Below are 15,015 nucleotides of genomic sequence, written 5' to 3'. Positions count from 1 at the left end.
TGATCCCTTGATGCCTCAAAACATGTCCTACCAACCGATCCCTTCTTCTAGTCAAGTTGTGCCACAAACTTCTCTTCTCCCCAATCCTAGTCAATACCTCCTCATTAGTTACGTGATCTACCCACCTTATCTTCAGCATTCTTCTGTAGCACCACATTTCGAAAGCTTCTATTCTCTTCTTGTCCAAACTGGTTATCGTCCATGTTTCACTTCCATACATGGCTACACTCCATACAAATACTTTCAGAAACGACTTCCTGACACTTAAATCTATACTCAATGTTAACAAATTTCTCTTCTTCAGAAACGATTTCCTTGTCATTGCCAGTCTACATTTTATATCCTCTCTACTTCGACCATCATCAGTTATTTTACTCCCTAAATAGCAAAACTCCTTTACTACTTTAAGTGTCTCATTTCCTAATCTAATCCCCTCAGCATCACCCGATTTAATTTGACTACATTCCATTATCCTCGTTTTGCTTTTGTTGATGTTCATCTTATATCCTCCTTTCAAGACACTGTCCATTCCGTTCAACTGCTCTTCCAAGTCCTTTGCTGTCTCTGACAGAATTACAATGTCATCGGCGAACCTCAAAGTTTTTACTTCTTCTCCATGAATTTTAATACCTACTCCAAATTTTTCTTTTGTTTCCTTTACTGCTTGCTCAATATACAGATTGAATAACATCGGGGAGAGGCTACAACCCTGTCTCACTCCTTTCCCAACCACTGCTTCCCTTTCATGCCCCTCGACTCTTATAACTGCCATCTGGTTTCTGTACAAATTGTAAATAGCCTTTCGCTCCCTGTATTTTACCCCTGCCACCTTCAGAATTTGAAAGAGAGTAGTCCAGTTAACGTTGTCAAAAGCTTTCTCTAAGTCTACAAATGCTAGAAACGTAGGTTTGCCTTTTCTTAATCTTTCTTCTAAGATAACTCGTAAGGTTAGTATTGCCTACGTGTTCCAACATTTCTACGGAATCCAAACTGATCTTCCCCGAGGTCTGCTTCTACCAGTTTTTCCATTCGTCTGTAAAGAATTCGCGTTAATATTTTGCAGCTGTTACTTATTAAACTGATAGTTCGGTAATTTTCACATCTGTCAACACCTGCTTTCTTTGGGATTGGGATTATTATATTCTTCTTGAAGTCTGTGGGTATTTCGCCTGTCTCATACACCTTGCTCACCAGATGGTAGGGTTTTGTCATGACTGGCTCTCCAAAGGCCATCAGTAGTTCTAATGGAATGTTGTCTACTCCCGGGGCCTTGTTTCGACTCAGGTCTTTCAGTGCTCTGTCAAACTCTTCACGCAGTATCTTTTCTCCCATTTCATCTTCATCTACATCCTCTTCCATTTCTATAATACTGTCCTCAAGTACATCGCCCTTGTATAAACCCTCTATATACTCCTTCCACCTTTCTGCCTTCCCTTCTTTGCTTAGAACTGGGTTGCCATCTGAGCTCTTGATATTCATACAAGTGGTTCTATTCTCTCCAAAGGTCTCTTTAATTTTCCTGTAGGCAGTATCTATCTTACCCCTAGTGAGACAAGCCTCTACATCCTTACATTTGTCCTCTAGCCATCCCTGCTTAGCCATTTTGCACTTTCTGTCGATCTCATTTTTGAGACGTTTGTATTCCCTTTTGCCTGCTTCATTTACTGCATTTTTATATTTTCTCCTTTCATCAATTAAATTCAATATTTCTTCTGTTACCCAAGGATTTCTATTAGCCCTCGTCTTTTTACCTACTTGATCCTCTGCTGCCTTCACTACTTCATCCCTCAGAGCTACCCATTCTTCTTCTACTGTATTTCTTTCCCCCATTCCTGTCAATTGTTCCCCTATGCTCTCCCTGAAACTCTCTACAACATCTGGTTCTTTCAGTTTATCCAGGTCCCATCTCCTTAAATTCCCACCTTTTTGCAGTTTCTTCAGTTTCAATCTGCAGTTCATCACCAATAGATTATGGTCAGAATCCACATCTGCCCCTGGAAATGTCTTACAATTTAAAACCTGGTTCCTAAATCTCTGTCTTACCATTATATAATCTATCTGATACCTTTTAGTATCTCCAGGATTCTTCCAGGTATACAACCTTCTTTTCTGATTCTTGAAACAAGTGGTAGCTATGATTAAGTTATGCTCTGTGCAAAATTCTACAAGGCGGCTTCCTCTTTCATTTCTTCCCCCCCCCCCCCCCCCCCCAATTCATATTCACCTACTATGTTTCCTTCTCTCCCTTTTCCTACTGACGAATTCCAGTCACCCATGACTATTAAATTTTCCTCTCCCTTCACTACCTGAATAATTTCTTTTATCTCGTCATACATTTCATCAATTTCTTCATCATCTGCAGAGCTAGTTGGCATATAAACTTGTACTACTGTAGTAGGCATGGGCTTTGTGTCTATCCTCCCTAAAGTCCTTACCATTTCTATAACGATTTAAATCATTATTGATACAGTTGAAGGCTTTTCAAAACATCTATTATGATGGATGGTATTAACACTAATGTAATATTTTGTTCTTGTGGAAAATGTGATCTGTTGTTCCTTTCTCAGATTTATGCTTTCTTCATAATTTCTTAGCGCTTCAGTTGTATCAGAACTTGCAGTTCAAATAAAAGAATAAGCCTTTCTGGAAAGTAAAATTATTTAAAATGACTGCTGACTACCTATTATCACAAACACTTTAGGATTAAAGGAGACCACTCATCAAAAAGCACAAGCGTTGAGTTGTCAACAGGCACACTAAAAAAGTGTGTGCACCTATCACCAACTCAACACTACTGCTTTGTGGTAAGCGAACTCAACGCTTCAGCTTTGGAGTGAGTGGTCTCTTTTAATCCTGAAGCACTCACATTCTACAAGAACTTTCCCTCGGCATTTACCACAAACACATTTTTTTACATAATATCATGAAATGGCATTTTTACTGAAATCATTGTTACACCTGCTACATTTCCCAAAATTGTCTCAAATCACTTTACTTCCCTGCCACGTAAGTCCTGAATGTGAATAATGTATGCTAGGTGCACTTTTGTTGTAAAGCAAGTGGAATGAATTTGTAGAAAGTTCTGATAGAATTTAAATGCTTGGGGATTAAAAGAACCACACAACAAAAAGCAGAAGAGCTGAGTCGAGCACACACATAAAGGAAGAAAACCTGCTAACTTTTCGAGTAATCCTTTTCTGAGCTAGAGTATACACATACACACAGGAAAAAAGCACGTGCACATATACACACACCTATACTCCCACATGGCACAGCTGAAGGCACAATGTTGCATTTTGGCATGTGGTCAGGTTGTGTGAGGTTTGTGTCAGATGGGGTAGGTAGTGAGAGAGGCAGACAGCAGGGAGAGTGTTTGGGGGTGTGTGGTTCGCAGCTTGGTGAGAGGCAGTTGATTTACCAGCTAGGAATGAGGGAGGGAAAGGTCACAGAAGCACACACTAGACATGTGATGCAAAGTTTTTGCAGCCAGAGGGAAGCAGTATATGCAAATAGATGTCAGGTAGTGAATTTGGGAGGGGGTGACAGGGCAGAGGAAGGGGAACTTGTTGGGTGGAAAGTGTGGGGATATTGGTCAATTATACAAGTGAAGGATGTGTTGCAAGGATAACTCCCCTTTGTGTAGAGGGAAGGATATAAATGGCAAGGGTTGTGAAGCAGCCACTGATATTCGGCATTTTGTGCTCAGCTGCATTTTGTGCCATTGGTTGGTTAACACTGTTCTTGACAATGGTTTGGCAGTGGCCACTCATCCTTATGGGCAACTGGCTAGTAGCCATATTGACACAAGAAGCTGTGCACTGTTTGCAGGAGAGTTATTATATGGCATGGCTGCTTTCACAGGGGGCCCGGCCCTCGATGCCTTGGATAAGCCTTTGACAGGACTGGAGTAGGAAGTGCTGAGTGGGTGGTCGGGCAGGTTCTTGCCCCTTGGTCTTCCACAGAGGTATGATACCTGTGGCAAGGGGTTGGGAGTGAGGAGGCATAGGGGTAGACTAGGATGTTGTGAAGGGTGGGTGGGTAGTGGAGTCTGATTATCTGTCACCATGCCCTGAAATGAGGGAAATCCTACCAAAGATTCTTCCCACCCCTCCTAAAGTGGAGTTCTGTCACCCAAACAACCTACACAACATCTTAGTCCACCCGTATGCCACCCCACTCCCAACCTCTTTCCTCAGGAATCATATCACTGAGAAAGACCCAGGTGTAAGACCTGCCCAATCTACCCAACCAGCACTTTCTTTTCCAGTCTTGTCACAGGCTTATCCCATCAGAGGCTGGGCCACCAGTGAAAGCAGCCATGTCATACATCAGCTCTGCTGCGATCATTGCATGGCTTTTTTTACTGACATTACTACCAATCAGCTGTCCACCAGGACGAACAGCCACTGCCAAACTGTGGTCAGGAGCAAAGTAGACCACCCTGTGGCACAACATGCAGCTGAGCATAATATGCTCAATTTCAATGGCTGCTTCACAACCTGGGTCATCTGGACCCTTCCCTCAACAATCTATTTCTCTTAACTAAGCATGGGAGTTATCCTTGCAACACATCCTTTGCTCCTGCAATTGTCCTGATCTAAATCTCCAATCTCAATGGTTTTCCATTCATCTGTCCTGTCACTCCCTCCAAAATTCCTGTCACAATGTCACCTTCAGCCTGTGCCAGTATCCACTGGCTCTAACAACCTTGCATCACATGCCTAGCCCTTGCTCCTGCCACCCATTCCTCCCTCATTTCTAATTCCTAGCTGGCAAACAAGCTGCTTCCTGCCTAGCCACAAGCCACTCACCCCGACCCCTCTCCCCTTCCTACCTCCTGCCTCTTCCTCCATCAACCCACCCCACCTGACACAACCACCATCACAACCTAGACCACCTGCTCAAATGCAGAATTGTGCATCAACAAGTTTTTTCCTTTATATGTATGCCTGCCAAAGACTCAATGCATCTGCTAGTGGAATAAGCGTATGCTTAAAGAGTGTCATGCAGCCATCCTATCATTGCTGATCCTGAAATACTACAGGCAGATGTAAAGTCACTAAATGGAAAGAGCAGTGCAAGCCTTTAAGAATGCATTAGTTCTCCTATTATCAATTTCTTTTATTCCTCTTTAGCAGCTGAACTATTTTTTTTTTCCTTAACATGACAGCAAATGTACAATCACTGTTGTTTATACTATGACCATCTCAGTTTCTAAGAAACTGACTTCCATCTCATAAAAAACTTTTTTGGCCCCTGTTGATTACTCATATTTGTATTCATATCCATCATCTGTTGTTGGATACCAAACGTAACACACATTAACAAGAGAAATTTTTTAGACTTATGTTTTTTAAGAATATGAAAGTAATCAATCTACTTCTTGACCAGTAATTAAAATAACTTCTTCACATATAAATGAGTTCTGCTTACACATAGAAGGATTTATGAATTAAAGTAGAAAAATTATTTGGCATAGAAATGATTACCTGCACTTGAGGAACCATTGTAGAATTTGCCAGTGAGAAGACAACTGCACTTTGAGGTGGTGGCCGAATGCCATCAATGACAAGTTCTTTCGTAGCTAAAGACTGGCGGAGGAGTGGCAAGCTTTTCTGTAACAAAATACACTCATTGGAACAAAAATAAAGTTTAAGTGTATTTATCTGCCACAGGTGATATAGTTTTCAATATAAATCTATAAACTGACAAATTAGAAAACCATTTCAGCCTCATAAACACATATTTAACCACAGATATGATTGAACATTAGCCAGACTTGTTCTGGAAGATACCCAATTTGCACAGTTCCTACTCTGATTTAAAGGACATACCTGAAAAATCAAGGCCTGTGATTCAAAGCAGAAACTACAAATTAGCATGAAATTACATTTAACAGAATGTAGATGTGCAAATTCTAGGCCTTTGCTTTTCTTAATAATGAAAGCTAAACACATTTAGGAAGAATAGAAAACTTTTAAACAGATGGCAAAGAGGACAAATGAAAATGTCTATTGCTGAAGTTACCAACTCCAAAAAAGTCACAGTAGACAACAGAAACCTTAAGCATCTTCCGATCAGTGTAGGTTGAGGTAGTTATTCAGAGGTGAAGGGGCTTGCACAAGATGGACTAGTGTAGAGAGCTGCATCATACTAGACTTCAGACTAAAGACCACACCAATAACACACTTTACTGCTTTTCTCTACCGAAATTAATTTGTGCTGTGTATTTTCAGGAAGAGCCCTAATATTAATTAATGCAGCATTTCAATTCCCATAGTAACTAATATAAATATGAAAAAAAAACCTTTTAACTGCAAACCACACAAATTATCCTGTCACCTTTCCTGTATAAGGTAACTCTCATATATTTAAACAAGAATACAATACTAGATGAATATCAGTTTCTATTAGTTTCCCTACATTTTAACATCATGAGTTTCATATAATCTGCTTTCACAGCTCTATTCCTGGGCACAAAAATGCAAAACTGGTGTGTGTAATTCTACATTTCGCCATGAGGGGTGCTTTTTTAGGGGTTCCAGATTTACATAAATAAAAAATGTACTTATGCAAATCCAAATATGACAAGTTACTACTTGTTTTTCCTCCAACATTGCATATTCATCTCTCAATTTCAGCTATTAGGAATGTATGTGACAGGAAATTATTTATGATTATTATAGTGAGTTTCTAAGGTATTGTGGTAACTTTATTCTATTAAAATATTTCTTTGGAATATCCTAACTTTTCCAACTTGAAATTCCAAATTTCCCTGGACTAATTTGTCTCGCAGGCAAAAAACAGTTTTGCTTTACTGGTGTCCATGCAATCAAATTATGTAGTTTAAACAGCCACTAATAAGTGACATGGAATCAGAGTACAGCTAGGATGTAATGCATCACAAACTATGCCATTAAATTTTTCAATATCAGACAGTGTGTACAAACAGGACTAATGGAGCATCAAGCTGAAATATTCTGAGAAATGGATCCAGATTGAATGTCAATAAAATAAAATTTTAATTTTAGTCTACCACAAAGGATAGTTAACTATTACGTTCAACTTTGCCCTTTGGCCCCCTCAACGAAGTTCTTGATATGCAGTAATTGCCACTTCCCTCTGCATAACATTTCAGTTTTCAACCACATGACAGAACAAAACTTGGGAGGGAAAATATCGGAAATACTCAGAAGAAGAGAGCTCTTGATACCGTACTGACTTTGAATATATTATGGAGAGCTCTGAATTTACATTTGAAAACACGGAGCCAGCACTGGTAAACAACATTGTGCAAGAAACATTTCTCAGGCTAACATAACGACTACTCCTAAATCTCTGGAATCATTGTGATTGATGTTGCTGAAAGAGAGAGAGAGAGACTGCCAAACCATGGTAGGTGATTCAACAAAGTCTAACAGGGTGCCCTTAAAACTCAACTCCTCCTGAACAGACCACAAAGGCCCAACGGTACTGACCAGCCACCGTGTCATCCTCAGCCCACAAGTGTCTCTGAATACAGATATGGAGGGGCATGTCGTCAGCATACCGCTCTCCTGGCTGTATGTCAGTTTACAAGACTGGAGTCATTACTTCTCAGTCAAGCAGCTCCTCAGTTTGCATCACAAGGGCCGAGTGCAAACAGTGTGCCCTTGCAAGTATCAAGTCCCATTTAACAACTTTAGTGGCTTAAGAGGTCTTTTCATTGATATACATCACAATCAGAAACAACATTCATTTTCAAGTGATGTGTGGCAAACATAATGTGCACAATTATGTGGAGCCACACTAGTTATGTCATATGAATTGCACCTATGACCTTATGGTTACAATTCACCATGTAGCAACTTCAATGCTCTAGACACATTTAATAGTTTGGAAGTCTTAGGTACATTTGCTCCAATAAACTGTAAATTGTCCTCACAAAGTGAGAGTGCCATCCTACAGTCTCACTCTCTTCTGCCCAGCAACAAAAATGTATATAAAATGAACCACGAAACACACAACAATCTTTCGCAACTGCAGCCACAAACAACAGTTTTAAAATCTCATTAAGACACTTCGTCTCAAAATAAAGATATATCCTTTATTTTGACCATTAACTTTCTATAAGAGAAATGCAAAATGTACCACGTAAACCAAAACTGCGGTAAATGTAAAAAAAGGGTTTAGAACTAATACCTGTGATAAATATAAAAGAAGGGTTTACAACTAATACCAATAAAGATCATATTTGTGTTTTCTTTACATAGTGCTCTCTCATTATCCTGATATGTTATTCATACCTACTCCTTCTAAGGTCACAGTGATTTATCAATCAATCAATCAGCAAAAAACCCTCTTTCTAAAAAAACTCTGGAAATATTATAACACTATTTCTGAACCCAACAGTATGGCTAATTAGAGAAAATGTCAACAACTTTAAACTCTTTGACTTCTACAAACATGTTAACATGTGACACTGCACTTTGACCAAAATGCACTGGATGTGTCTAGGCAACTTGGGGTATGCTTTTCCTAATTTTCTCCAGACACATTTGCTTATGCCACTGGGCAGACCCCTGAGTGTCGCAGACATGCCCTAATGCATTGCCACTCAAGTACCAGTGTTTTGTAAGTGTGTTAACACATAAGAGTCATGTTTCTACTCTGACCTACAACATATGCATGAACTTTTAGAATGTTTACTACGAATCTTTATGTGCAATTGCTGTTGGAGTCATTTGTTGCAGTTTTAAACTTTGCTTTATATTTCCGACTATCTTTAAGGCTTGGCATCATAGTGTTATAAATGGTGTTCACTGTCGCACAAAGGAAGAAATCCTGGAGATAACCAGTAAAAGCCAAACTGAGAATGAATTATTCTGCATCGGTTATAGTGGCAACTACTCAAAACTCTGAGGTAGCTGATCCAGTTGCATATATCGGCAGGTATAACTCATAATTTATTTTTTGAACATGAGGTGCAATAGACAGACCTTCAAAATATGAAGAATTTGAAAGTCATACTGCAATTTGTTGGAAAAGACAGGCATTAGATGACTAAGGTTAACCCTAAGACAAATAGATTTTTGATGTACAAGAAATACTTTAAAACTCAAGAACACATACATAAGCTGCTCAATACGAAAAGTGCTATGCCAAAGTGACATTTCTGCATAGCGAATGTATTACAGATGGGCTAACAGGACTACACCTTTGACTAAGCACAGTTTGCTATAGTTTAAGGAACAAATCATGCCGGAAGCTTCCAAACGTGTTACAATATAAATTCAACAATACTGGTACAAACAAAAATTATTACTGTTGTTCACAACAAATTCAGATGTATTTGAGTGTATCACAATAGTCATTACATCTTATTTACTCATACACAATATAACAGAGCACTTTAAATAAACATCCCTCGCAGGCAGAGAAAACATTGTAACCTGTATCTCATCAAACAGTAGCCAGGGACTTGTGATCCAAGAATATCACCATAACTATTAACAGATTATTCACTTCTTGGGTAAGTACAACGAGAAATACATACAAAACAGCATGTAATACAAATAGATGGCTCAGAAGAAACAGTGAACTGCTAAAGTGAAAAAATACAGGCACATCACTTGCCTAATAGACTACTAAAATTGAAAAATGTTGGAAACGTGTAACGCTTTGTCACAAGAGTAATTTAACATCTCTGTGTGTGATTAATTCATCTGGAGATAGGCTTCAAACTTACAAATTTCACTCTGCTGGTGGTAAGTCAGCAGAAGGAAATCTGCAAGATTCACTTGACTAAAAAGACGCATAAACAGCAACAACAATAACTGAGGTTTATTCCTTTGTGCTGTGCTTCAGTACAGCTACATTGACAGCTGTCAAATGACACATGTTTAAAGAACCCAGCATCAACAAAGAAACAGGCAACTTGTCAGAAGAATTTCCATGAAAAATCTATGGTACAGCAAAGACTGTCTTTCCTTTTCTACCAATTTGCTTTCACAGTACAGAAAATGAAAGATGGGAAAAGTTTAATTAAAGCTTTTGAGAGACAGTATGACAATGACTTACCCTCTGAAGATATTGTAAGAATGAGAAAACTGTGATACCTTCATGGACTGTAAAGCCTCTTCTGGGCAAAATGTCAAAGTTCTGTCACGACTTGCCATTTAACTGCAACCCTCACCTAAAGTAGAAACAGTTGAGACAATGTACACTGACCATCAGTTTGCAGTACAGCATTGTGAACTGCCAATGGGAAAGTAACCTGAACCTTATTCTGAATAAAAAGAAGCAGCTATTGCACCATCTAAAATAAGAAATTGGTGATCTGGTAGACAATTTCATTTACACAGAACTGTTAAAACGATTATGACAACCTCCATATACGTTACAGTCTAGACATCTGCTATTAGGACATAAGAAGTGCAATAGGTTATCCATTCCATTTTTTTTTTCCTTGGAAAGTGTAAGTCATTGATTTTTTTTACACTTTTACCTGTCTTCAAAGTATCCATCATAAATGGATTCAGATTAATTATCCAACACTTGCCTGTCAACCAAGTCGATGCTACTTCTGTTGTAAGACATTCCAATAACATTCAATTTCTTGTAACTTATTCTTTTTACTTCAACTCTTTCTTTTTTGGGTGACCTCCTCTTCTTCTAAAACTTTTAGCTTAATAAAAAATAGTCAAAACAGAATAAGTCTGAATGTGATTTATTTTGGATCATAGATCATTGTTACTAGTTTTTTATATATAAATATTTTATCAAGAGAACAATGGTAACTTCCTTAACAGAAACCTATGTTAGATTTCGCGTACAGTTTATTCTTGTATTTACTGCATTACTTATCTCCTCTGACTGGATACAATGGGAGGATGTGCAGTTTTTGGCTGTTCATACCTTAGAAATTATGAGGTTCAACACCACTTTTCAGTAGCTGCAAGTTTGTGACTTCTGAGCATTTGCTTTAAGGAATTAGCAATTATGCATGTTTTACTAAAACGTAAATGCATTTATAGTATATGGACTACTTATGTCTTTGATATGTCCAGTTTTGTACATTAATGATATTAATATCAAAAACATTCACATAATCAATACATCAGTAAATCATGACATTTACCACTTTTTGAGTGTTCCATATGTTCAAGCTCTATACCTTCAACTATGTCCAAGTTAAAAAAAAGTCTTATGGAGACTTTTGTATAAGTTCCTAGAAATGCTTACAATGAGTATGACGCTGCAACATAATGGTGGAGAATTCTCTTAAATATTATGTACATTTTAACTAGACTCTCACATGTAAGAAGTGCAACATGCACAACCCAGTCTTACAAAGGATTCTAGTGTCCATTGCTACAGAAAACCGTTATGATTTACTCATACAAAGAAACAAAACATATGTGAGTCACAAAAATGTTGTACGCAAAATTTGTTATCAAAATAAATCAGCAAAGAATACAAGAGTCACGGTTATTTCAAATAATAATAAAATGCAGAAGCATGCATAAATAAAATGGTGTATCACATAAAACCAGTGAAACTGAAGAGGAAACAGAATATTCCATTGGAATAACAATAAGATAACTCAAAAGGTCCAGACCCACAAAGAATAAAGCTTGAAGAAACAAATTGTCATACCTACCTGCAGGAAAAAAGAGAAAAAAACATTATTACCAAATATATCATAAAAAGCTGCAAGCACATAAAATTTAATTTAAACAAAAGACCTTTAAAAATCCAATGAGGCAGGGTTGTGGAGATGCATTCAGTAATCGCTCAAGCCGATCGCAGAACTCCTCTGGTTCAACCTTGGTGTCAATCAACTCTTGGATTAGTGTACGCACATTCCTTTCCACAGATTTTGGTTCTCGACTTGAGAGCTCCAACAGATTTGCAAGAAATTTGCGACATTTTTCTTTGGTAGTGTCAACTGTGTGTCGCTGAAAAATTATTGACAGGAATTACATTTAGCCATCTAAATGCAATATGTGCAACTGAAGAATAAACTTCCTGTTAAGAAAAGCTAAGTGCAAGCTAAAAAAAAAAACACCTGTAACTAAAAATAAGCACAGGTAATAAACAATAAAAGCAGAACAGAAAGCCATCACTCCGTAAGTAAAAAGCTAGTGCATGCTTAAAGTTCATGAACTGTTCTTTCTGAATCAAACTGACTACACCTCAAAACAACACATTCAGTTTTAGATATCTGACAACGATTGAGTGCTATTATCAGATAGGTGGTATCAACGGTTTGGATGGCAAATGAGAGCATGCAACATCTGTGAATGTCAGTAAAACTATACTAACAATGAAAAAAAGAATGACACATCAATTATGAAAGAAGGGTGAAAGAATATACTCAACAGAAAAGCAAGTCAGAATATCAGCAACTGCATTAACAAAAGAATTGACTATGATAATGAAATGAGTGGGAGGGCTCTGAAGTTACTATTTCAATATGAAACTGCAGTCAGAACTTCGCTGAAAACTCTGATATTATTGTGCTTCAGTGTGAATGTTAAATGTTATTAATGTATGACAAAATCCACAAACTTCATTAACATTTGTAACTATTTCAACGTAACAAAATGGTCGAAATGAATCCAACCTCAGAATAAGTACACTCGACAAAAATTTAGTCACCCAAAAACCACATCTAGACACGATAATAGCCTCAATTCGGTGAGGAAGAGAGTCTCTAAGTTTTTTCATGTGAGCCACATCCATCTGAAGCCACTCCGATTAGATCCCATCGAACTACCAGATTACTGAGATGCTGATTGCTATGTTTTCCCCAGTGATCCAGGTAGTCTCAAATATCTGCTACAAGATTAAGAACAGATGATTTAGTGGGGTAGTCGAGATACGACAGGGAACCAGAGTGATCATCAAGCCAGGAATTTAAGTATGCATCCCTGAGAATATGGCTGTTGTCATCTAGGAAGACAGGAGTGTCCACAGCATAATCATCACTAACTTGTAGAAGAAACGACAACATTTTGTCACCGCAAATGTTAATAAACATCCTGGTTCACATTCACACTAATCTGAATTTAGTGGGCCCACCCCCAAAACACCACAAAATAACCTCTGTCCTGAATTACAGCCAACAAACACTGCAGGTTAAATGGCTCATAGCGTGTCTGGTGCACTTGGCGCCTTGCACTACTTAAAAGCAGCAATGTGGTTCTGCAACATACCTGACACAAAATGTTCGTCAAGATGGACCTGTATTTACAGACACCAGCAATTCCTGTCAGGTTTGAAACTGTCACTGACAAGGCAAGACACCCATCTCTGTAGCCTGTCATTTAAATATTTTTATGCCAACTGCACTTACACCGTTACATGACAGTTTGACACACTCATCATTGCAGGTATGTTGGGCGATCTGCACTGATACACTGCACACTATAGCTCCTTTCTGCCATTCTGCCACATTTACAAATGGACTGATATTTATACGCTCATTCTACACCATCCGCAGCTCTCCAAAACAATCAATGTGCACTTTCAAGGTGATGACTAATATTTTGTCAGTTAGCTACAGTGTATCAGCAAAGACAAATGGTGTCTGCGTAAGGCTGTGCAGTGCTCTCACGTGTATGCCCAAAAGATCAGTTTGCTGGCAAGTTGCTCAGTGAGGGATCACCAACTGTAGTGGAAGTATGGAAGCATGTGCCAGTACAAATAACACATGTCAAGGGGCACAAAAACAGCAAGGGAATAAATTCAAACAGAGCAGAATGACGAGATTCTGAGAAATGTGATCGTCATGCCATGGTATTTCAGCTCAAAAATGTCACACAGCTGTGACAATGATTCATGCATAGAACCTGTGAATAAATTTATTACAAAGGAATAGGCAGAAATTGGCCCAACCAATGTCACTCATGCCATTATATCAGCTTCCACTGACCAGAAACTACATGGTGTCTTAAAAGAAAGTTTCTATTTGATGTGTCAAAGTAAAATAGTGGATGAAGTCTACTGACAAAATCTTTATTTATAATTGAAATATATGGTTTAGGAAATTATTTCTTAAAAATAATGTCATTTAAACTCAATCCAGCCTGCCTATGGCACTCATTTAAACAAACAAATTTGCATGACAGCTTGGCATGTAAACACTGGGATGGCTACCACTCCACTATGGATATTTTCTTTTAATTGCTCCAGAGAAGTCAGATTATTGACATTCACTTTAGATTTGACATATCCTCACAAGACAAAATCCACGGGACTCAAATCTGGACTGAGTGGGGGCCAATTTATGTCACACCTACTGGAGATCAATTTGCCAGGGAAAATTTCATGAACTTCCAGTATAGACACACTGGATGTGTGTGCTGTGGCACCATCTTGTTGAAATCATGATCACTTACCAGGAAAAATGTCGTTTACCATCATCAGATGATATTCCAAATCCACTGTGACTGCAGGACCACTGTCATTCTCAAAAATGAATGGGCCAATCATTCCTGGAGCAACAAAGCCAATACTTTTTGGAAATGATGGGGTTTCTCACGCTTCTGTTTAGGATTCTTTGCACTCCAGTGGCAGCAATTTTGCTTATTGGCATGGGCATTCAGGTGAAAACTAGCATCTTGAGAAAACAAGATGATAATGATACATGGAAGTGCACTTAGTCATCACATCATTAATGAACTGCAGTCTGTCTGGCATCCTGAGGCTTTAACTCTTTCACCAACTGGATTTTGTACGGGTGCAGTTTCAAGTCTTTTTGCAGAATTCGATGCTGTGATGATCTATGCATCTTTAAAGAACTTGCATACTTACAAATGGAGATATTAGGATCTTCATGGACAGACAGATTTACACTCTTCATGGATTCGTCCATTCTTGATGACCTTGGTAGCCCAAATTTCGGTTTGGCCAGTGCTGAACTAGTCTCCTCAAAGTACTGATCCATATCTGGATAAGGGAAATACTTGGAGCATCATTTATATAATGTAATCCATGATCACTGCAAAATTTCTTCCTTGCTACACTCAC

General features: G+C 38.4%; 1 protein-coding gene across 2 annotated transcripts in view; it reads right to left on the bottom strand.

The window, feature by feature from the left end:
* Positions 1-15,015, bottom strand: part of LOC126253385 (transcription initiation factor TFIID subunit 4) — a 202,753-nt gene that overhangs the window by 102,478 nt on the left and 85,260 nt on the right. The window contains exons 4-5 of one of the 2 annotated variants that reach the window (XM_049954690.1): positions 11,727-11,939; positions 5,490-5,615 (exon numbers count right to left, since the gene is read on the bottom strand). In XM_049954690.1, coding sequence (XP_049810647.1) covers positions 5,490-5,615; positions 11,727-11,939 — 339 coding nt within the window. The remainder of the gene's footprint in view (positions 1-5,489; positions 5,616-11,726; positions 11,940-15,015) is intronic. The other variant, XM_049954682.1, reaches the window with a different exon arrangement.

The sequence above is a fragment of the Schistocerca nitens genome, chromosome 1 (genome assembly GCF_023898315.1).
Source record: "Schistocerca nitens isolate TAMUIC-IGC-003100 chromosome 1, iqSchNite1.1, whole genome shotgun sequence".
Classification (NCBI taxonomy): Eukaryota; Metazoa; Arthropoda; class Insecta; order Orthoptera; family Acrididae; genus Schistocerca; species Schistocerca nitens.
Note: the sequence above shows the minus strand (reverse complement) of the source record. Positions and strands in the feature narration are given on the sequence as shown.